The sequence below is a fragment of the Equus quagga genome, chromosome 7, assembly GCF_021613505.1.
Source record: "Equus quagga isolate Etosha38 chromosome 7, UCLA_HA_Equagga_1.0, whole genome shotgun sequence".
NCBI classification, from domain to species: Eukaryota; Metazoa; Chordata; class Mammalia; order Perissodactyla; family Equidae; genus Equus; species Equus quagga.
Genome location: NC_060273.1, coordinates 40,983,774 through 41,007,751, shown reverse-complemented (window position 1 = coordinate 41,007,751; position 23,978 = coordinate 40,983,774). Strand labels below are relative to the sequence as shown.

Genomic DNA, 23,978 nt, shown 5'->3' with positions numbered 1-23,978 from the left:
TGCCTTCTGACTGGACCATTAGTGGGGCTGTTCTGCTTTGAATCAACTCCTGTGGGCCCCAGATTCCTTCTTTACCCGGTAGTGTGTGTTGGGACCAGGGGGGCTTGACCAGCACTGTCACTCATGCGACTGAGGCAAGACTGGGGGGAATGACTTAAACGAGTGGGGTGGTTTTCAGAAGCTGTGGTGATGGCGTGTCTGCACATGGGGGCGCCTGGAGTATAGTGTGGTCGGGGAGATGTGGAGGGGCCCAGCCCAGGAGCGGGGGGGCTGGATGTGGTGGGTCCTTGTCAGTTCCCAGAGACAGGGCATGCATTGCTTCTGATCCAAGACCCTGTCTTCCCATCCCAGGGTGGGCAGAGCTGGTCAGTCCTCCATCACAGGCCCGGGGGGCTGCAGAGAGCACTGGAAGACGCTGCCGCATCACACTCCCTCTTCCCAGCGTCCCTCCGCCATGGGCTGACCCATGAGCTGAGCTCTGCAGGGTCAGGATACGGTAGTGGATCCAGCAGGGATTTGGAATCAGAAGGAGAAGCCTGGCTCCACCTCCCAGCTCTGCCGCCTACCTGCCCTGTGACTTGAAGCAAGCCACCTGCATTTTCTGAGCCTTGGTGTCCTGGTCAGTAAAGCCCCTCCCTGACAGGGCTGTTGTCAGAACTAGAGGTGACATGAGGAGCCCAGCACTGTGTCTGGCTCAAGAAATTGGCTGCACAAACGGTGCAGCCGGAACTCAGACCCAGATGCCTGCAGGCATGCCCACCCTGTGTGCATGGCAGAGGCTGCTGGCTCGGCCTCCTGACCTCAGGCACACCCACCACCAGGCCCTCCCCGTCAGTCTGCGACAGTGGGGCCGCCACATGGCCACCTCCAGGGGACCAGAAATACCCAAAAAACGTAGGAAAACGTGATCAGGACTTGAGGTTGAAAAAACAAACTAAAAATTATGAAAATAAGTATTTTCTCATACTGTGTTTAATTTTTGTTATAATTGCAGCTGAACAAGCAAGGGGGTTGGGGTTGTCCGTAGTTAACTTTTTCACAGCTTTGTATGACAGTTGTTGTTGCTGGACTCTTCCAGCAAACAGGGGTCTGCAAAAATCGTTAAGGGCACAGTGGTTATCTATCTCAAGGCCTCTCTCAACCCTTGGACGGTCAAACAGTTCTCTGCAGAAGCATCGGTCCCCTTGCCAATTTTCTCTTCTCTCTCAGGGGACCAGCCTTGCCCATCCTCACATAGCGGCTTCTCTCCTAGGAGGGAACAGCTCCCCCTGCCACCCACAGCCTTTGTGACACGCTGCATCTTTTGCAAGATTTGCAGCTCCAGTTTGCATGGTAGTGTGTCTGCATTTTGGGAAAGACCCCCCCCCCCCCCAGCAAAGACTCTGAGGCCATGGGGTGGCAGCAGTGCCGGAGTGAGTGGTGAGGACGTGTTCATCAGTGAATATTTGCTTTCTGGTACAACTCCGAACTGGACAGGCTCTCAGTGAAGAATCAGAGGTGCCCCCTCCCTATACCTAAATGACAATTCTTTTATCAGCCGACTAAGGTGCACAAACAAGGTCACCTACCTTCCCGATCCCCCTGACCACAGACTGTGTCCACCCTTCTTCAGGACTCCTCTGCAGTGGGGCCAGAGTTCAAGTTTGCGGTTTCTGTGCAAACAGCCAGTGGGGGCCGGAGGTTCCTGTTGCACTTGGCGTTGTGCAAACTTGGTATTGGCCAAGGCTAGGGCAGTATGCAACCTGACCTCGGTTCTTGCAACTTCCCCCTAGCAGACTTCACAGCCCTCACTTAATTCCAGAAATACTTCCAAGGGCGGAGCCCAACCCGCTCCGCATCTCTGCAGAGCCTCTGTCAACTCCAAGCAACATTTATTGAGGGCGGTGGATAGCGAGGTGGGGCGGGGCCCGGGGATGCCCTCGGCGCTCAGACGCCAGGCTCTATACAAACGCACACAAGGAGCGGGCGGGAGCGGGCGGAGGGGTCAGGTCACCCTCTGGAGGGGGTGCCCTGGCCTCAGACGGCGGGCGCCAGCTTCCGCTTGGTGCTCTCACTGCAGCGGTTTAGGATGAGGTCCGCGCTGGGCCTCGGGGGCACCGCCGGCTGCGGCTTCGCTCGGTCGCTCTGCGGCTGCGGCTGCTCCTCTGCTGCAGGCAGACAGTACGGCCGGTGAGGCCCCGCCCCGCCCCCGGGGTCCCGCGTCCCGGGGTCCCCGGCCCGCCCGCCCGCACTCACACAGCGGGCTCCCGGCGCTCTGCGGCCCGGGCCGCCCCAGGCGGCGGCGCTGCTGCAGAAAGCGGACGCTGTTGCGCCGGTAGGCGTCCTGGCTGAGGCGCTTCCGCGACCGCTGGTGGATGCTGTGCGCGTTGCGGATGGACGACCTGGGCCCAGAAGGACGGGGGCGTTCGTCAGCGCCCCGTGTCCCCGCCGCGCCCGCGTGCCTGCCCGCGGGGACTCCCGCGCCGCCCAGCCCTGGGGTCCAAAGACTGGCCCGAGGAAGTGGGGAGCGGCAGGAGCCTGGGCAGGGCAGGAATGCAGCTGCCCTTCACCGATACGGACTCTTGCCCGGCCGCAGAGCCCAGGCCCATTGTCCACGCCCCTCGCCAGCCTCCAGGAAGCCCTACGGACTGCCACAGCCCTCATGGCCATCCTCAAGGACCCAGGCATTGGCGCCTTCCCCAGCACCCCACACCCCTGCTGTCCTGCCGCCCCGTGCCAGCCCCACGGTAGGGAGGGCTCGACCAGGCTCTTGAGCCGGTGAGGGTGCTGCCGCCCCCGCCAGGCTGGGAAAGCCCGCCCGTGTCCCCTGCGCCAGCACTGCCAGTCCAAGGCCCGGACTGACAGGGGGAACTGGCGGTACCCCTTCCACCACCCCGCCCAGGCCCCAGCCCCGGGGACTCGCTCACCTGCGGGGCGGCGCCCCTCGGCTCTTGATCTGGCGTTGGGCCTGGGCTACGTCCTGGCCCGCTTTCTGCAGGTACATGGACGGGAAGTAGCCGGTGACGTCGTCTTTCCTGCAACAGAGGCAGCCCTCAGGCCTGGTCAGTGGCTGGAACGGGGTGGGGGGCCCACACGTGGGGTGGGCGGGGGTCAGGGCTCCCTCTAGCAGCGGGGCTCAAGGCAGGCAGGGAGGCTGCAAACGCCACGCCGGGCTAACACCAGCCCCCGCCCTCTGGCCTCAGTTTCCTCATCTGTGCAACACAGACCTTCCCAGCTGGGATGTTGGGAGGGAGAGGACGTTGGACCCAGATCACGGCCAGGATGTGTGTTTGCTGTGAAACATCTGCTACACTGCTTTGTCGGCTTTTTCTTTTACCGCGATTGCCTTCCGTCCTAAGAAACCTTTGCTTTCTTCCAAAAGCTTCTTTTTGGGGGCTTTGTGCTTGGTGATAAAACCTGTGATCCATCTCACATAAATGTGTATGTGTGAGGTAGGGTCTAGGTTCGTTTTTTTCCACGTGGATATCTAGTTGTTCCAGCACCATTTGTCAAAAAGATTTTTCTTTCCATTCTCACTACTATACTTGGGCGTTAAAAAAAAACAAACAAACAAAAAAACACCTTTGCATAGTACAAACTTGGCTCAGTAAAACTGATTCTTCTTGGTGGGGGGAGAATCACAAGAATTCTCAGGGGTGCATGCTGGGGCGTAACTGAGTGTGGATCTAAAAGGCTGGGAAAGGCTGCCTGGAAGCCCCAAGCCCAGGGCCATGCTGATCTTGGGTGTCGTGGCACAAGCTCGCTGGGGCCACGGGCTGGCCCGCTGACTCAGGGCTCTGAAAACTCGTCCAAGGACCTGGGGAGGCCCAGTGGCTCCAGGGAAATGGCCCTGCATGCCCCTGGGATTCTGCTTTCCCCGGGACCAGAAAAAAAACAATTTAGTATTCCTACGTTTGGAGGAATAAACAGGAATTGCAATGAAAATTTTAAAGGAAAAGAGACGACGGGGTCTGCTCTGCCAGTGCTCAAAGATAAATAATCAATACAACAATTAATTGTGTTGCTGGAGAAGGAATAATGGATGGACTGGTCAGGGGAAGTGACCCAAGTCACAAAGGAAAAATGTACCCACTCGGACAAGGACGCTGAATCCTGAGAAACAGGCAGGATGGGATTATCACTCGTCTGCTACCCAAAAGGAAACTGAGCCCAGAGAGGGGTAGTGGCTTACGCAGAGACACACAGCCAAGTCAGCACTGAGCCCCAACAGGCCCTGCCCCAGGCCAGGGCTGGCTCTCAGAGTGGGCACAGTGGGAGGGAGGGGCGCTCTCCTACCTGATGACCCACCAGCCGTCCAGGAGCTTATGAATGACCTCAATGGTTTCACCCTCCTCCAGGGACACCTCATCCTCCAACGTAGCAATGTAGGCCTTGATGGTGACATAGGGCTCACCTGGTGGGCAGAAGGGGGAGGGGGCATGGTGTGAGGGTCCGCCCACATGGGGCTCACCACCCCCAATCAGCTGGCCAGGACCCCCCTCCCCAAGCTCTCCTCCCACCTCCCCACCTGCTCCTTGGCCTCCCTCTGAAGCTTCCTTCTACCCGCTTGTGGGTGCAACCTGGACTTCTGCCCTCTGCCCACTGTACTCAGGTGAGCTTGCCCCTCCCACCCTCCGCCATCCACTCCAGGGGCCACAAGTTCCCATGACTACAGAGACCTGGCCAGACGCCTAAATATGAGAAGCGGATGCCGGGAAGTGGTGGGGGGAGCACCCGTCCCCATGGTACCCAAGCCACTCAACTCCAGCTGACTGCTGGCATGTGGGGCTACATATCTTCCCCAGTTTTTAAGGAGAAGCCATAAATCCACATAAAATTGTGAAATCTCTCCATTTTAAAATATAGGCTGTTAATTCTAATTTTTTTCAAACTCCATGTGGGCCCCATCCAGCCCCAGGGCTGCCAGCTTTCCCCCTCTAGTCAACGATGATGCCCCTACCTCCAGGCAGCCCTCCTTCCTGAGCCTCAGGTCTGCTCATCCTTCAGCTTCCTGCTGGACCTGGCCCCAGGCCGACAGCCATCACCTGTGCCAGGCTGACCTCATCACCCCCTACCTCCACCTCCTGGTTCCCCATCCTGACCGAGAGCATCACCTCCTACTAGGCCCCCAAGCCAGACTATGGGGTCTCAGCCCTGAATCCCCCTCTGCCCCACCCATAATCATGTCCCACCCCAAAGCAGTCCCTTCTGGCTTCTCCATACCCCCGGGCCCCTGCTGTCCCTCCCCCCGCATGGCCGTGGAGGGCAGGGGCACCTGCATAGTTGGGCTCTGGGTCCTCCGCTTCATCCGGACTGTCCAGGGGCTCCAAGTAGGACGCCGGCACCCAGCCACGCTTTGTCTTCATTTGGCAGAACCACCAGCCTGTGCCAGGGGTGTGAGGCAGAGTCACGGCGGGCCTGTCAGCCTCCCCAGCCGTCGGGGGTGGTAAGAACACTCAGACAGACACACAGACATCCAACACGCAGATTCAGAAATATCACCTTCCCAAATCACACACAGCCGGACACACAGGGTCACAGAATTACAGCTCTGAACCCACTTCACACACAGCATGAGAAGTCCACCCCCATCAGGGTGCAACCCCAGAGATGCACAGTCACAGGATGGAAGATGTGCAGGAACCCACAGGCACCCCGGGGTGCACGCTCAGAGCGGGGGGACCCGCAGTGTGGGGGGACAGGGCCCCTGAAGGAGCTGGAGCCCCACAGTGCGCCAGGCCAGGAGGAGGCCCGAGGCTGCCTCGGTCGGGGGCTTGTGGCCATGGACCCAGGCCCCAGGGGAGGAGGGCCAGGCAGGGCGAGGAGGCTGACCGCTCTCGCTCTTTTCCACGACGTCCACTACGTCACCGGACGCCAGAGCCATCTCGGAGCCCGAGGTCTTCTCATAGTCAGCGATGGCGCGGTAGGTCTGCAGGATGATGGGGCCCGTGATATCTGGGCAGAGGGAGGGCAGAGTGAGCAGACGCCCCCGGGGGGGGAGGGGACCCGCCTCCTCCCGGCTTTCCCCTGCCGTCCCCTGTGTGGGCCACAGAACTGGCCCTGGCTCCCCGTCCCCACCCAGCTCCAGGCACGCCAGAGGTGGACGTGCCCCGCCGACTGGACAGCAGCAGAGGCAGCTAGTGCTCACAGCCCCGCGTGTATGGAGCGCCTAGTGTGTTCCAGACACTAGTCACACACTTTAACATATTCTCCTTCTCATGTGGTTGACGAGCAGCCCTTCTCAACTGTGATGTGCACGAACCGCCCAGGGATCTTGCTGAGGTGCAGGGGCTGATCCCGGTCTGTGCCGGGACCCGAGCCTGAATTTCTAACCAGCCCCCAGGCCATGCTGCTGCTGTGTGTTTTGGGCTGAATTGTATCCCCTTCCCAAATCCATATGTTGAAGCCCTAAGCTCCAGGACCTTAGAATCTGCCTGTGTTTGGAGAGAAAGGCTTTAAGAAGGTGATTAAGGTTAAATGAGCTCATCCAGGTGGCACCCTGATCCAGTAGGACTGGGGTCCTCATAAGAAGAGGAGGCAACGCCAGGCGCGCACGCACAGAGGAAAGGCCACGTGAGGACGCAGCGAGAAGGCGGCAGCAGCACGCCATGCAGAGCGGCCTCGGGAGCACTCAGCCCTGCCACACCCTCATCTCGCACTCCCAGCCTCCAGAACTGTGAGAAAATATGTTTCTGTTGTTTGTGCTGCCAGTCTGGGACAGCTTGTGATAGCAGCCCAAGCCGACTGACACTGCTGGTCCCTGGACCACACTCTGAGTGGCCCAGAGGACTCGTCTGGGCAGCCCACGGACGGGGTGAAATCCCGCTCCACCACTTAGTAGCTGTGTGCCCCCTGGCAAGAGTCTCAACTTCAAACAAGCCCCCTGGGGACAGCCAGTCTTCGACAAGGGGGACAAGGGTGTGCAAGACAAGTGTACAAGACAAGAAGAGAAAGGAGTCTCTTCAGTAAATGGCGCTGGGAAAGCTGGACAGCCACAGACAAAAGAATGAACATAGACCATTATCTCACACCGTGCACAAAAATCAACTAAAAGTGGATTAAAGACTTGACTGTAAGACCTAAAACCATAAAACTTCCAGAAGAAAACATAGGCATACACTCTTCGACATTCGTCTGAGCAGCATATTTTCAAGTCCCATGTCTGACCGGGCAAGGGAAACAAAAGAAAAGATGAGCAAATGAGAGCACATCAAACGAAAAAGCTTCTGCACAGCCAAGGAAACCATCAACAAAACGAAAAGACAAGCTAACGATTGGGAGAAGATATTTGCAAACCATATATCAGATAAGGGGTTAATATCCAAAATATACAAAGAACTCATACAGCTCAACAACAAAAAAACCAACAATCCAATTAGAAAATGGGCAAAAGATATGAACAGACATTTCTCCAAAGAAGATATACAGATGGCCAACAGGCACATTAGCTATCAGGGAAATGCAAATCAAAACTACAATGAGGTATCACCTCACTCTGGTCAGAATGGCTGTAATTAACAAGACAGGAAACAACAAATGTTGGAGAGGATGTGGAGAGAAGGGAACCCTTGTTCACTGCTGGTGGGAGTGCAAACTGGTGCAGCCACTATGGAAAGCAGTATGGAGTATCCTCAGAAAATTAAGGATAGATCTACCATATGATCCGGCTATCCCACTGCTGGGTATTTACCCTAAGAACTTGAAAACACGAATGTGTAAAGATACAGGCACCCCTATGCTCATTGCAGCCTTATTCACAATAGCCAAGAGTCGGAAGCAACCTGGGTGCCCATCAAGGGACGAATGGATAAAGAAGGTGTGGTACATACACACTATGGAAATACTACTCAGCGGTAAGAAATGATGAAATCCGGCCATTTGTGACAACATGGATGGACCTTGAGGGTATTATGCTGAGTGAAATAAGTCAGAGGGAGAAAGTCAAATACCGTATGATCCCACTCATAAGTAGAAGATAAAAACAACGACAAACAAACACATAGCAACAGAGATTGGATTGGTGGTTACCAGAGGGGGAGGGGGAGGGAAAAGGGGTGATTAAGCAGTGCGTGTGGTGATGCATTGTCATGAGTCTTTGGGTGGTGAACATGATGTAATCCACACAGAAATCGAAATTTATAGTGATGTGCACCTGAAATTTATATAATGTTATAATCCAATGTTACTGCAATAAAAAAAAAGAATTAAAAAAAGAAACAAGCCCCAGTGCGTCCAGCTGTAAAGTGGGTCGTAACACTGCGCACCTATTTCATCTTGTTACGGAGAGCCTTACACGAGTTAACACAGGGAAAACTCTTTAAAGCAGCGTCTGGCACAGACTAAGAGCTCAGTAAATGTTACCTAGTGTTATTAACAATTATCGTGCAATAGAGATTAGACACTGGCGTGCCCCTGCGACACCCGCGCAGGCCAGGTTGGCCCCCAAGCCTGTTCGTTCATTCAGCCATAGCCTGCCGAGGGCTGATGGGAGCCAGGGTCGGCGCTGGGCTCTGCCGCCGCGGAGGCGGGGGAAGCGCTGACATCTGCAAGGAGCCCCCTTCCTTGTTCGGTGACCCCGAGACCCTTTAGATCTTCAGAGCAGCACCAAGACCCTTCACGGTCACTCTCCCCTCCTGCTCGTTCTCCTGTCCACCGGCACGCAGGGTCCCTGATCGTGTCAACAATCCCCTTAGGGTGACCCGCGCATGGCTGGCCCCGCGCTCTCACCTGCTATGTTATTCTTGCCGTCTTTGGGCATCAGGTAAGTCTCTGGCTTTTTCACTCTGCGGGAGAGAACAGTCTGGCTTGGACCCTCAGCTTCCCGCTGGGGAGCGGGAAGGTCCAGACAGACCTAGAGAAGAACTTCCCAAGAGAAAAAGGGACGTGGGAAATGGCCCACTGCAGAGAGAAGGTAGCGAACGGACACTGCGGGGCTGCTCAGGCCATGGGGGGGGGGGGGGGGGGCCGGCCCCCCCCCGCCCCCACGGGGGGGGGGCCGCCGGAGGAGGGGGGGGGGGCAAAGCCCCTGCCCCCGGGCCACCGGAGAGCTCTGCTGGGAGTGTGGGAAGGGTCCCATCAGCCCAGGGGCCAGCTCCCTTCTTCTGAAGCTTTCAGCGAGCAGCCAACGGGGAGTGGGCGCCCCCACCACCACCCCGGGCCCATGGGGGCCGCCCTCCCCTGGCCCCGGCATGCATTCAGGGATCAACAAGCACTGGCCGGAGTGTCGCTGTCTGTCTGTCTGTCTGTGGCAGCCTGTCTGTGGGCAACCCCCACACTCAGTGACCAGAGGGGGCCTTCCCCCGCCGGCCTGGGGCGGGAGAGCACATTCCCCGGATCTCACTCAGCCTCTCGGACGCCTCCCCGCAGGGCGCAGAGTCCAGGAGACCCTGGGGCCCGGGCAGGCAGAGAATGAGGTGACAAAGGGGAGGCAGGGGCCTGGGACGCCCGCATTCTCTCCGGGCTCCACACTTGACAGTGTGTAGACGCTCTCCACAGCACCCCTTACCGCATCAGGCCCTCAACATCCCGTCACAGACGGGAAACTGCTTTCCGAAGGCTCCCGGCAGACGCAGAGTCAGGATGAGGACCCAGGGCTTCCGACCCCGGCACCGCGAGGCTCAGAGGGGGCCAGGCAGAGAGCTGGCGGGGGTGCTGGGCGGCTCCGATCACAGAGGCCAGATTTGGAATCCTGCCCCCTTTTCTTTCCAGCTGTGTGACTTGGGGCAAGTCGCTACCCTTCTCTGAGCTTCAGTCGCCTCATCTGTAACATGGGGAAAGTCCCACCCCCTCCAGGGCGGGCTCACCACCCCTCCCTGTCCCGCCTCGTTGGACAGGACGAGGAGGCCACTCACTGGCTGTCCGCGGGGAGCTTGAGGTCGTTAGGGCGCACCCTGAAGAAGTCGAGGAGGTGGGGGCAGCGGGAGATCTTGGTGGGCAGCCCCATGAGCGCGCTGCAGTAGTCGGTGAGCGTGCCCTGGCGGCTCTCGGCGGCGCGCTGCCCGTCAAACCACCGCGGGGCTGGCGGGCGGGCGGCGGAGACCGGGTGAGCGCGGCGAGGGTGGATCCACCGGGGCGGGAAGGGCGGCCCGGGGGCAGGGGAGGGGGCGGGGCGGGCGACCCCCGGCCCGGAGGCCCGCGCCTCACCTGGCAGGTGGGGGATGATCCTGTTCTCCGACTTGATGTCCCCCGCCTCGATAGGAAACATTTCCTTTAACGTTTTCTGGACAGAAAAGACGTGAAGGAACGTTCTTTATTACTGTAAAAGCACAAAATCGGAAACGACCGAAATCCCCTTCCAGTCGCTCGCCCTAGACACTCCTGGTGGCATCCTTGCTGCCTCTCTTTCTCTCTCACCTCACATCGAAGCCACCCGCAAATCCTTTTAGCTCTACTCCCCAAATCTGTGCCTGGCCCTTCTCACCACCCCCACCTCCACCAGGCCTGGATTATTACGATGAGTCTCCCTTCCACCCTTGTCTGTCCTCCATCCACACCCAGAGGGATCCTCTTATAACCTAAGCTGGATCCTGTCCCTGCTCTGTTCAGACCCTCCCTGCCTCTCAGCTCTCTCAGAGTGGAAGCCCAAGGCCTCATGTTGGTCTACAAGGCCCCATGTGACCTGCCCCTGCTCCCTCACTCACCTCCTCCGCCACCACCCTCCCCCGTTCACTCTGCTCCAGCCACCCATGAAAGCTCCAGGCTCACTCCACCCCAGGGCCTTTGCACATGCTATTCTTATTCTTCCCCCACATATCTCAATAGTGTGCTCTTTCTCCTTCGTCAAGTCTTTGCTCAGATGTCACCCGCTCAGTGAGGCCTTCTCCTGACAATTGCCTCTCCTTACCTGGCCTCCCCATCCCTCCCCCCGCTTTATGTTTCTCCACAGTTCTAACCATCACCTAACACACTATATAAATTGCTTATCTTTTTGTTTGTCTGTTATTCTGATGACTCCGCTAGAACTTAAGGGAACAGGAGAGGGGAGGGATTTGCATCCGGTTTTTATACCCTGGTCACCTTCAGCTGCGTCTCCTGCTCACCTGGCACTTAGTAGGGCTCAACAAAGAACTGCTGAATGAGTGGATGAGACTGCCAATTAGCACAAGAGGCTAATCCACAGGTAACAGCCTGGGGCGGTCCAAGGAGCTGATGGGGCCACACACGCATCAGGGTGGACACGTCTCAAAAACGCAACCCAGTGACAATGAGATAGGGAAGGAAGCCAGCTGCGCTCACGGCTTCCATACAGACTACGGAGATGCACACACAACACCACTGCACACTCTTCCTGGACTCTGTGTGTGTCTGTGTGTCTGTGTGTGTGTCTGTGTCTATGTGTCTGTGTGTATGTGTCTGTGTCTTTGTGTCTGTGCTTGTGTGTATGTATGTGTGTGTGTCAGTGTGTGTGTCTGTGTGTGTGTGTCTGTGTGTGTGTGTGTATGAGCGTGCATGCAGCCACCCAGGGAGGAGCTGGGACAGGGCTATGGATGAAGGGAGCCTTCTGCTTCTTTTGTAATGTTTTATTTCCTTTATCTTAAAAAAGCCTGGTGGCAGACGGCCCAGTGCCATCAGTGGGGCTTTGCGGCGCTGGTGAGTGGCGGCTCCAACCTTCTTTGCATTTCAGTTTACGTTTCTCATTTCTCACACAAGAGAAGCGCGGGAACCCGACAGTGCGCAGGCTCCCTTCCCTGGTTAAGGAGGGTCCTGTATATGGAGGGGGCTCTTGGGGGACCCATGTGGCTTTTATGGACCCTCCATCCACCTGACCCCATCTCAGACCAGGACCCAGCAGCCAAGCTCTGCACAGTGTGACCCCTGATGACCAGCCCCAAAGCTGTCCAACCAGCCTCTGGTGTGGGGACCCTGAGAGGCTTTAGGGCCCCTGGGATTCGCTCATGTAAACCTTGGGGGCTGCGGGCCCCACTAGGCGAGAGGCCCCAGGCTTCTGGTGTCAGGATTATCAGTGCTCCCTCTGACCCACCAGGGGTCCTCAGCAGGCCAGTGACTGTCCTGGGCTGACAGCCGTGGTGGTGACACTAGCCAGGCCACCCCAGCAGGGACAGAGCCAGCGCATCCCTTAGGAATGCCCCCTGGGTTGGTGTTGAATGGGTACAGTTTCTATGCGGGAGATGGAAACGTTTAGGAAATGGATGGTGGTGATGGTTGCACGACACTGTGAATGTACTTAATGCCTTTGAGCTGCACACTTCAAAATGGTTCAAATGGTAAATTTATGTTATGTATATTTTACCACAATAGCAATACTTTAAGTAAAATGTTTTTAAAAGTTAAAAAATAATAATTCCTCCCTTTGGGCCGAGGGGACTCCAGGTTCCTCAGCTTCCTGCTGGCACCAGGGCGCCCTCCTCCCCACAGGGCGGAGCTGGGACTGGGTGGCGTCCCCTCCTCGACCCCCGCCCCCGCCAGGCACTCACGTGGAACTCGTAGATCTCCGTGAATCGCCGGTAGACCACCTTCTCGGACAGGTCCTGCCATTTCACCAGGAATATGTACACCTGGGGGTGGCCGGGGCAGGGGCCCTTGTTCAGCTTCCAAGGGGGCCTGGCCACGCCCCCAGGAAGCCCCCCAGCCCCTGGTGGGAGCCCTCAGAACTTGGGGGGGCACTCTTTGGGGCAGCCTGGGCCACAGAAAGGACACCAACTTCACGGACCCAGGAGGTGCCACTTTCCACCTTTAGCACCCAGGGCAAGATGACCCATCTCTCTGATAATAAGTCCACTGCCTACAATTCCATAATTATCGTCCCGCAACTCCATAGTAACTCCAACTCTGTAAACTGGACATAGAAGTAGGACCTCACTCCTAGAGAGTTAGAAGGCTACGATGCAGAAAGGGCTCAGCTGACACAACGCGAGAATGCAGCAAGGTACCGTGTGGTGCCAGTAATAGGAAGTGTCAGAACAGACAAATCCATAGAGGCAGAAAGCAGACTAGTGGTTGCCGGGGCTGGTGGGGGTTGAGGAGTGACTGCTAAAGGGGTTTCTGTTGGGTGGTGATGAAAATCTTCCAAAATTGAGAGCAGTGTTGGTTGTGCAGCTCTGTGAATATGCTAAAAGTCATTGAGTTGTACACTTTCCATAGGTGGAGTGTATGGTATGGGAATTATATTTCAATAAAGCCATTGTTAGAAAGAAAAAAGAAGATCTCAGTAAGGAAAATTAAGCCTGCAAAAATAGGTCAGAGAATACTACTCAGCCAGAAAAAGGAATGAATTCTTGATACATGCAACCACATGGCGGAATTTCAAGAGCATCGTGCTGCGTGAAAGGATCAGACACGAAAGGTTACGCACCGTATGATTCCATATCTACGACATTCTAGAGCAAGCGCAGCTAATTTAAGGTGGAAACAAATCAGAACAGTGGTGGCCTCTCGGGGATGTGGGGGAATGACTGGCCTGTGGGAGAATGTTCCGGGGCGGCGGTGATGCTCCATATCTCGATGAGGGTTTGGGTTACATAGGAGCCATCAAAACTCAGCAATGTGTCTCTAAGACTTGTGGATTTCATTTTACATACATTTTACATCAAAAGAGAAAAAACTATAAACTGATGAATTCTAGTTAGCGATATGCATGCTGAGGGTTTAGGGCGAAGTGTACTGATGTTTGCAATACGCTTTGCAATGCCCCCAAAATAAGGTAGATTGCAGGATGGATGGAGAAACACGTGATGAAGCAGCTACAGGGCAATGTTGACGGTGGAGTCCAGGTCTGGCTGAGGAGCAGCTGGGGTTTTGTTTGTTTTGTTTTATTTTTTGTAAAATTCTTTCTGCTTTGCTGTATGTTTGGAATTCTTCAGAATAAAATACTGAGGCATAAAAAGAACAGCTGTCAGTGGGTACAAGGTTTTGGGGGGGTGACAAAAGTGTTCTAACATTAGATTATGATGGTTGGACAAATGGGTAAACATACAAAAACCACCACGCACTTTCAATGGGTGAACTATTTGGTATGAAATTATAATCGGTAAAGTGGTTTAGAAGGACGAGGAAGATGAACTTGAGGCGGGCTCAGGATAAACTTCTGGTGACTCTAATGTGCAGAGTTAGGAACCACGTCTCAGACCAGGGGGGTCACGAAACGTTCTCTGTAAAGGGCCAGAGAGTAAACACGTCACGCTTTGCAGCCTCTGTGGTCTCTGTCCCAACTACCCAACTCGGTTGTTTTAGCACAAAAGCAGCCGTGGACAGCATGTGAGGAAGTGAGCAAGGGGAGAGAGAACAGCTAGGAAAGCCCTGGAAAAGAAGAGCTACGTAGGGACAGTATCCCTGTGAGCTATGAAAACAGGCTGTAAACGCTTTATCATTAAAACAGTGTGCACCACACCTGTCAGGAGAACTATTATTAAAAAAACCCAGAAAACAGAAAGAAACAAATGTTGGTGAGGATGTGGAAAAACTGGAATGCTTGTGCTCTTATGGCGGGAATGTAAAATGGTGCAGCTGCTAAGAAAAATAGGATGGCGTTTCCTCAAAAAATTAAACACAGAATGACCATATGACCCAGCAATTCCACCTCTGGGTACACAACCAAAAGAATGGAAAACAGACTCAAACAGAGATTTGTCCACCCATGCTCATAGCAGTATTCGTCACAACAGCCAAAAGGCAGAAACAATGGAAATGTCCATTGAAGGAGGAACGGATAAACAAAATATGGTCTATACACACAATGGAATATTATTCAGCCCTAAAAAGAAAAAAAATTCTGGCACATGCTACGACACAGATGAACCTTGAAAACATTATGTTAAGTGAAAGAAGGCAGACACAAAAGAACAAATATTGTATGATTGTACTTATAACAGATACCTGAAATAGTCGAATTTATGGAGACAGAAAGCAGAATGGTGGTCACCAGGGGCCGGGAGGAGGGAGCAGCGGGGAGCTAGTGTTTCACAGGGACAGACGTGCAGCTTGTGATGATGAAGAAGTTCTGGAGATGATGGTGGTGACAGCTGCACAACAGTGTGCATGTGCTTAATGCCACTGAACTGGGCGCTTAAAAACGGTGAAGATGGTAAATTTCGTCATGTCCATTTTATCACAACAGTATGGTAGTGGCGCGAGAACAAAAAACCATTGGAATAGAACAGAAAATCTAGAAATAGATCCACGTACATTTGGCAATTTAGGCTATGTTAAAAGTGGTATCTCAAGTCACAGGGGCACAGGTGGATTTTTAAAAACTTGGTCTTGGGACAACTGGCTAGCCTTTTAGGAAGAGGTAAAATTTGGCTCATATTTCACACCACACACCAGAATAAACTCCAAGTGGATCAGGGATCTAAATGCAAAAACTGAACCCATGTAAGTCCTAGAAGGAAACACGGGTACACAGAAAGCCTTTCTAACTGACTCAAAACCCACAGGCAGTGAAAGATTGCTATTGCAAATGCATTAATATTTTTTCAAACTTTAGCATGTAAGACCGTAAGCAAAGCCAAAAGACAAATGATAAACTGGGAGGAAATATTTGCAATACGTATCACAGATAAAGAGTTAATATACCTAATGTATAAAGAACTTTTTTAAATTTGAAAGAAAAAGACAAAAAATCTGATAGAAAAATGTGCAAAAGGCACAAACAGTTCATGGAGAACACATATAAATATGTAACCCTTAAACATATAAAGAAGTGTTCAATGTTACCTATAATAACATAAATGCAGGTTGATTAGGTAAATGCAAGTTAGTGAAAGCAATCTAAATGAACGAACGATGGCATAGTCACATGACGAACTATTACACACATTTAAAAAATGAGACAGATTTAATGAACTAATTCGGAGGGCACTCCAGGATATGGAAAATGATAAAAAATGTATAGTATGTCACCTTGTTTATTATTTGTGTGTAGTAAAGAAGGAAAAATAAGAAAATATATATATGTGGGGTTTTTTTGCAAAGAGAAATAGAGGAAAGGTAAACTAGAATGAGTCTTTGAGTATATCTTCCTGTGAAGTTTTGACATCTGAACACGTTAATATGTTACATATTTATTTTAAATTTTATTTATTTATTTATTTTTTGTGAGAATGACCGGCCCTGAGCTAACATCTGTTGCCAATCTTCCCCTTCTCCTTTCTTCCCTCCCCGAAGCTTCAGCACACAGCCGTGTGGCCTAGTTGTAATTCCTCTGGCTCCTCCACGTGGGATGCCACCTCAGCACGGCACCACTGGGCCACTCCCATACATATTTAAAAATAAAATTAAATCAACAAGGTTTTTTTTTAAACTTCAAAAGTGGAAACAAATGAACAGAACTATATATCAATGGAAACAACCATCATGAAGAAAAATGGAAAATGGCCGGGCCCGTGGCTGAGTGGTTGAGTTCGCGCGCTTCGCTTCAGTGGCCCAGGGTTTCGCTGGTTCAAGTCCTGTGCGTGGACATGGCACTGCTCGCCAGGCCACGCTGAGGTGGCGTCCCACATGCCACAACCAGAAGGACCCACAACTAAAAATATGCAACTATGTACTGGGGGCTTTGGGGAAGAAGAAGAAAAGGAAAAAAAAAATGGAAAAGAAAAAATCCAGTACCTTTTAGCTACAATCCAAGAAACTTTTAGTACTTTCACTCTCTGTCTAAAACGACAGAAAGAGCTGCAAAGAGAACTTAAATCTGACTTCATAATAATGGCGTGTGTGTAGTAATTCTGAAACAAGTTGAGTGTATTACAGAATCAAGCAAAAGAGGAAATACATTAACCTTGTCGGGAACCAGGTTCTCAGCGCGAGAGACAGGAGCTACAAATCTAAACAGATGAAAGGCAAGAATGGATGACGTGGCTATTTTCCCCAGTCTGTTCACTGACAGGACACAAGCAGTGATGTCCCAGTGGCAATGAGCACTCCTAGCTTCCAGATCTTGGTTCTAATACGACCCCTCACTAGAAGAACCAGGGCTCCTTGGCAAAACCGCTGAGCCCAGGCTGGGGCTGAGAGAGGATAGGCTAAACTGGGAGCACCCTGTGCCAGAAGTAAGAATGTGCTCAAAAAACGACAGGATAGGTCAGAAGGGCACAGAAGGAGCTCCCACAGGCCAAATCTGGGACAATCTGAGCATCTATAAGTAATGACAGTAATAGATTATGACCCATTAAATAAAGTAGAGATCTGTGCATCCGTATTGACATAAGTAAATAATAAGGAAAAAGGAAAGACTTTTAAGTAAAATGTTTACTAATAAATGCAAAGGAATGATAGAGTTTAAAAAAGTCACTATCTGGCAATCAATTTCAGGTTAGAGTCATCAATGTTCTGTAAGGAACAGGATATTCACAAAGTTTCAAATCATCTCCTCCCAGGTCGGTTGTTAATTACAAAGAGGAAAATAGTAACTTTACAGTAGAGAAGCTTGGAGGACACATCTGGGACTCCTACTCAAATTAACATCACCAAATATGGGAACAAGTCAAAGTCACCTGCCACCTGATAGGATCAATGAGAACATAGTGTCACTTCTGGAATATTCCTGCCACCGATGCATAACCTGAATCTAATGAAGTATCAGACAAACCCAAATTGAGGGACATTCTACAAAATAACCAGCCCTTCTCTTCAAAATGCCAGAGCTGGGAAGGACACAGAGAGGCTGATTAAGACCGACCCAGATTAAGGAGGGCTACAGACACGTGAGCACTGACATGCCTCAGGTGACGCTGGATCGGACCCTCGTCCTGAAAGATTTTACTACAGAGGACAAGTAGGACAATGGGTAAATTGGAACAAAGTCTGTAGGTTGGATAATAGTGTTTCCTCAAGGTCAATTTCCTCATTTTGACACATTTGGTTATGTAAGAGACTGTCCTTGATTTTGAGAAATACACATCATAGTGTTTAGGGGTCAAGAAACACGTTCTCTGCGACTTAGTATCATAATGATTCAGAAAAGTTATATTCAGAGAGAGAGAAACCTGGTAGAGGCAGAGGGAAGGAAAGGGAAGAAGAGAGAGAGAGAGAGAGGGAGCTAGCATGTGGGTGAAGGAATATTGGAGTTATTGGTACTTTTTTGGGCAACCTTTCTGCAAATTTGAAGTTATTTCAAAATTAAAAGTAAAAAAAAAGGTCTTGGCACATTGCTAAATGTACCATACAAATGCCATACAATTTACTAAGTGGAGCTCCTCCCTGGCCCTCCTCAGCCTTGGGGACCCTAGGGGGGTGGCACGTCTGGGCAGACACTTCCCCAGCCACCAGGGCAGGAGGGGGGGCATTTTTGACCCCCCTCGTGCTGTCACCCTACTGGAGGGGATAGGACTCTAATGGAACTGACCCCACGGGCGACTGAGGGGACAGAGAGCCCGCTGCCAGCCTCCTTCCCAGAGGACTCCTCCCTGAGAGTAGGGATGGTCAGGGAGGGCTGCCCGGAGGCACGCGCCCTGGACGTATGCGCGGGGTCTCGGGGACATGGACAGCTGCCGAGGAGATGCTCCTGGCTGGGGCGAGGGAGCAGGGAGTGAGGTGGGCTGGCGGGACGAGGTGGGGGGTGGCGAGGCTGGCCGTCCCTGCCCCTCAGAGTCAGGGGTGCAAGGGCGCACATCTTTTTAAGGGGCGTGCATCCACCGCGGACCCCGACGGGCAGCTGAGGCCAGAGACGCGGAGCCGTCTGCCCGCGATCCCGGCTCTCCACCCTCAGCCGCCCGGAGCGCCCGCGTCTCGGCCGGTGGCCCTGGGGACTGCGCGGGGACAGCACGGTCTGGTACCCGCGCCGGGGGCTGTCTCTGCGCGCTCGCAGGCGCTGCGGCTACTCACGTAGTGCTGGCTGGGGACGAAGCGCTTCTCGAAGCCCAGGAGGGCGATGTGGCGGATGAAGGTGTCCCCCATGGCGGGGCTGCGCGTGGCCTCCACTGCTCCGGGGCGTTCCCGGGCTGGGCTTTAAATGGGCTGGAAAGAGGAAGTCCCATGTGTGGCGGCGGGGCTGGGGGCAGGAGGGATCAGGGAGGGCGCAGAAAGGGCTCTGCTTCTTCTTTCAGTTTCTGGGACTCTTCAGGCTCCCACAGCGTGGACGTGGGCGGCCGGACGCATGCCCGTGTGCCCGACATGCTGGACATGCGGCCCTTGTCCTCTCTGTGGCCTACCAGGCCCAACCGGTTGGCGAGGGGAGGTGCCCAGCTCTCTCTGGGCCAGCCGCATTGGCCTCTCTGCTGCTCTGGAACACACCAAGCTGCTGCCACCTCAGGGCCTTTGCACTGGCGCTTCCACCTGGACCATCTCCCACACACCTGTAACTCCTCCACATTTTCTCCAGGTTTCTGCTCAAATGGCACCTCCTCTGAGAGGCCTTTCTTGATAACTTCACACAAAATAGCAAAACTTCATGCTCCCCCCACCCGGCTTTCCTGTTTGTATTCAGAGCACTTACCACGACTGACATATTACCTATTTTATTTTTTTACAATGTCTCTCCTTACCAGAATGTGAGCAAGGGCTTGGCCTGTTTCGCTAAGGCCTCTGGCCCCAGCTCCTAGAACTGGTACCTGGCACGCAGTGGGCCCTCCATCAACACGTGGAGAGTAACTGCGTCACTCACTGAATGAACGAATGAATGAATGAATGCCTCTCCGGGAATGTGTGCAAGTGTCAGGCACACATCCCTGGGTGTCTGAGCGTGCTGAATTGCCAGCGGCAGCTGGGACAGATGCTGAGTGAGAGCTGGGTTACAATCCTGATCAAAGAGTGGATCTCAGAGATGACTTGGTTTTCGTCCTGAGTAAAATGGGGCCACGGGGAAGGGGCTCTGGGAGGAAGAGGTGAGGAGGGGAGCAGTGGGCAGGGGGACAGGCTGGAGCCTCTCTCACTAAAGCCTGGGGTGCTAGGGCCAGGCAGGTGGGGGTTTGGGAGGCTCAGAGGTTATGGAGATGGACCAAGGTCACACAGCAGATGGCCTCAGACCCAGGCAGTCTGGGTGTAGGCTCAGGGGGGCAGAGCCAGCGTGTGGTCAGATCTGCAGATTCCAAGGTTGAGAGAGATGAAAAAGGCCATCATGGGGAGCACTGAGAGCCACGGGTCCCCTTGGACCATTGGGGTGACAGTTGGCATTTGGAAGAGGTTTTTTTTGGTTTTTTGGGGATTTTTGCTGAGGAAGATTAGTCCTGAGCTAACATCTGTGCCAATCTTCCTCTGCTTTATATGTGGGTCACCACCACAGTGTGGTGTAGGTCCATGCCCAGGATGTGAACCCACAAACCCAAGCCACCAAAGTGGACTGCACCAAACTTAACCACTCTGCCAGGGGGCCGGCCCCAAGAGGGGTTTATCAGAGAAGCACAGGGTCCATTCCCTCCGCTGTGAAAGATCTGCTCGGCAGGCACGTCCCCTCCAGTCACTGCTGGTCCCCCACCTCACCCAGAGGTCACCAGCCCTGGTGTGGCCAGCCTTTCAAGTCCCTTCTCTGGACATTTCCATCTATGTATCTAGGATCCTCCTGAACAGGATACACTACTCAGCGATGAACAGGAACTGCCACACACGAGTGAACCTTCCAGATGCAGTGTGGAGGAGAGAAGGCAGACACGAAGCACGCCTTACAAAGCATGCCTTTGGCAGGAACCCATTTATCCTAAGCTCAAACACTGCCTATGCCTGCCAATGGTGCTGGAAGCCAGGGTGACCTCTGGGCCGGGGGTGGGGGCGGTGGGGGGCCAGCAGGGACTGCAGGGACACGGGAGAAGGCAGGTGACGGGCTCCTGCTTGCTAAGGATGCTGGTTCCACAAGTGTGCTCACTTTCCAGCAATGAACCCAGCCCTCAGCACTGAGATCGGCGCAGGGCCTTTTGCTGTGGGTGTTTTGCTGCAACAAAAAGTTGGAGAGCGAGAATAGATTGAGTGCACGTGGTTGGGAGGGCAGCATGGGGCACTCGGCTCCCTGCTGAGTGCTGTCCTTTGATTATTCGCTCAAGGCCCCCTCCCTCAGGGACTCAGCTTGTCTCCAGCCTTCCCTGTCCCATGGTGCTGCCTTGAGGCCCCTGCACAGACTCGACTCGCCCGTTGCTCCCCGTGGTGTGGCGAGGGGACAGGGCAGAGGAAGTAGTCAGGGTTGCTGCAAGCAGGACCTGCTGGGCGCCGGTGCACCATGGCGCTTCCTTCCCCCCCTCCCCCGGCCTTTCCGCTCTTGTGCAACCGCCTGGCCAGGCGGCCAGTCCGCAGACAGGGCCCCGACCCGGCGCCCAGCCATCAACTGCTCCTTCCCGCTTCCCTCCTGGGCCTCCCCCTGCCTCCCCTCGCTCCTCACGTGCCCCGGCAGAAAGCAGGCTGCCAGAGCCCAGGAGGCCAGAGCTCCGGGAGCAGCTCCCAGCCCCGTGTCGGGAACCACTAGGATTCACTTCAGTGCCTGGGGGGCGCGAGCGGGCGACCAAAGGATTAAACAAACAAACAAACAAGAACAAGCAAATGTGAGGGAAGGAGGTGACGAATAGATAAAAGAATTTTGGGGGGAGATGAGACAAACGTAAAAAGTTTTAAAATTTTTTATTGGGAAATACATAGAAAACTCCAAAAAAATGTAGTTTATTATAAAACTATAATTATTATAAAGTGGCTATCTAGTTGTCACCTGGGTGTTCAAACAATACCAGTCCGCAGAATCGCCCCGACCTCCCTCGACTGCTAACAGGAAGGACTTCCCGTGGGTCAGGAGACCTTTATGTCTGTGATCACATATTAGCCTCACAGTGAGGCTCTCCGGTAGGTTCCATTCCTCCCTCCACTTTACAGATGGGGAAACTGAGGCACGGAGAGATTAATAGGTGGCCCCAGCTCATAAGCTAAGTGCTGGGATTTGAACCCATGCAGTCTGGAGCCCACGCCCGTGCTCTTAACCACTTGAGTCCCCTGCCTCGGCCCTGAACAATATGTGAATGAATGAATAAATAACGATGGTGATTCACCCGGGAGGAGCCAGCCTGCATGAACGCCCCCAGAAGAGGGGGGTTCTCAAATCAGGCCAGACTGTGGGGGAGCAGGGCTTTCTCCAGATGCCACCTTCTCCACCCTCAGGCTTCCCCCGACGGCGGGCTGGCCAGTGCCCGACACAGGAAATCCCCAAGGCTGGGCCACGGGGGCGGGCGGGGTGGAGAGGGGTCTGGCCTCAGAGCCTGAGGCCAGGCAGGCCTTCTGGGGGCCTTCCGTCAGGAGAGGGATCTAGGGCTTCCCCGAGTTGGAACGGACCCAGTTCTTCCCCAAGTCTCACTTAAAGCTCTCCCGCTGCCCCTTCTCGAGCAACCACAGCCTGGACCCCACGCCAGGCCGGTGACCAAGGCCCCCTGGCCCGCCCCCAGGCCCAGGGCCTGGCCGGCTGGGAGGCGCACGGCCCCGGCGGCGGGGACGTCTCCGCGGAAACGCAGGCGCTCCCACGCCCCTGCCTCCCGGGGCGCCTTCCCTTCTCAGCAGATGCACACGGGCCACGGCCGAGGCCGCGGCGGAGGGGAGCGGGTGACCCGCCCGAGTCACGCCCCGGGAGCCACACCTGGGACGCCTCCTCCCCTGGGCCTGACGGGGACTCGGGCGCGGAGGGGCGGGGGACCGGGCCTTGGCCCCGGCGAAGGGCGCGCGCGGCTCCCGCGGGCCTGCGGGAACTGACTGCTCGGAGCCGGGAGCCCCTTGGCGTTCATTCAAGCTCCCTGAGCCTCGGGTTTTGCACCCGCAAAATGGCACCAACAACGGTACCCACTTCAAGGACGCCCGTGAGGACGGGCGAGGTCAAGCGTGGAGCCCGGCGAGCGTCGGCTGTCGTGCGGCGTCCGCCGTGCACAGGCGGCCCCTGAGGTGCACTGGGGCGCGGAGGTGGGAGAGGCCAGGAGCCAGGGCGGTCTCTTGCTGTTTAAACGGGGCCTTGGTGAGGAAGATGTCGCAGGATGAGAGCAGGCGCTCCAGGCCGGCACGACCTGCGCAAGGCTCGGCCGGAGGGCCAGGCTCGTGTTTGCTTCTGGAGCTGTCGCCGCGAGCCGGGCGGAGGGCATGGCGCAGGCCCGGGTGGAGAGCTGGGGGAGCTCAGCCTGGGCTCTGCCGTAGCCGTCTGGGGTGGAGTCAAGGGCACGGGCTGGTGGTGGGATGGAGGCTTTTCCAGAGCCGGGTGGGGCTGAGGACAGCGGCAGAGGACTGCAGCCTGAGTCCTGCACGAGGGGCTGGGGCTGTCCCCACAGCCCCGCAGCATCCAGGAGCTGCTGACACCGAGTGGGCCCTAGGTGATACCTGACGGATGGGGACGCTGCGAGCCGGAAGCGCCAACTCTTCCTGCGCTGGCTGCCAGGGAACCCCAGGGCCCAGCCTGTAGTGGCCCCTCCAGCCCCACTTCCTCGCTGGCACTTTCTTGCTGACTGGGCCCAGATGTGTCTCAGTGAACATTATTTAAAGCTCATGAACCAACCACCAGGCTAAATCCGGCAGCAAGCTGCCACTGCAGGGGGTTTTGTGGTGATCTGTTTGAACTTGAAGCGAATTCTAGTAATGAGGAAACTGTGCCTCCAGTTACGGGCGCTGGACTGCCGTCTCCAGCCCTGAGCCAGACTGCAGGCAAGTCAGCTGGCAGCATGCAGTTAGTCTGGGAGTGGACAAGGGTTCAACCTCTGCCACATCCAAGGGGACACAGGACCATAAAGACACACAGGTCTGGAATGAGGGGCCAGGCCACCTGTCTTCACAAAGGTGTGAAGCAACCTGTCATGCTGTCTTGCATCAAGCGACAGGACCAAAGATGCCACTGCTGTGGCTTTATGACCACACACGGTGGGCCGCCTGCTCCGACCCTGCCTTCCTGGAAACCTGCCCTTGCTGTCTCTTATCAAGGATTTTCCCTAGAGGATCTAGTTTGGCTGTCACAGGGGAGACCATTTCAGTCTAAACTGCAGGTATGAACCCAATAGATCCTTTCAGGATTTACCTGGATCTTCTTCCAGCCTGCGACACTTTTTAGGCTGCCGGAAGGTGGGCCTTCTGCTCTTCCGCTGCCTCTGGTTGGGTCTACCCAACTCTTCATA

General features: G+C 54.7%; 1 protein-coding gene across 4 annotated transcripts; it reads right to left on the bottom strand.

Moving 5' to 3' along the window:
* Nucleotides 1-966: 966 nt before the first annotated feature.
* NCF1 (neutrophil cytosolic factor 1) lies at nucleotides 967-18,864 on the bottom strand. 4 transcript variants are annotated; one of them, XR_006889289.1, is made up of 12 exons: nucleotides 18,757-18,864; nucleotides 12,414-12,494; nucleotides 10,123-10,198; nucleotides 9,831-9,996; nucleotides 8,707-8,762; nucleotides 5,812-5,934; nucleotides 5,255-5,362; nucleotides 4,276-4,393; nucleotides 2,907-3,014; nucleotides 2,236-2,381; nucleotides 1,569-2,147; nucleotides 973-1,089 (listed from the first exon to the last, which is right to left on the bottom strand). XR_006889289.1 is itself a non-coding variant. In XM_046665633.1 (12 exons), exons 4-12 carry the CDS (start codon nucleotides 10,181-10,183, stop codon nucleotides 2,017-2,019), a joined length of 1,017 nt encoding a protein of 338 aa, XP_046521589.1. In that variant the 5' UTR covers nucleotides 10,184-10,198; nucleotides 12,414-12,494; nucleotides 14,812-15,000; nucleotides 18,757-18,842; the 3' UTR covers nucleotides 973-2,016. The 4 variants fall into 4 exon arrangements, 2 of the variants coding, with proteins under 2 accessions (XP_046521588.1, XP_046521589.1); XR_006889290.1 differs by having other exon boundaries at nucleotides 973-1,514; nucleotides 1,955-2,147; XM_046665633.1 differs by adding an exon at nucleotides 14,812-15,000 and having other exon boundaries at nucleotides 973-2,147; nucleotides 18,757-18,842.
* Nucleotides 18,865-23,978: the final 5,114 nt, after the last annotated feature.

Coding starts and splice junctions, on each gene's coding strand:
- NCF1 (XM_046665632.1), bottom strand. CDS start 18,828: ATGGGGGACACCTTCATCCGCCACATCGCCCTCCTGGGCTTCGAGAAG. Junction 10,199..12,413: donor CGGAGATCTACGAGTTCCAC/GTGAGTGCCTGG, acceptor TTTTCTGTCCAG/AAAACGTTAAAGGAAATGTT. Junction 2,148..2,235: donor GAGCGCCGGGAGCCCGCTGT/GTGAGTGCGGGC, acceptor GTCTGCCTGCAG/CAGAGGAGCAGCCGCAGCCG.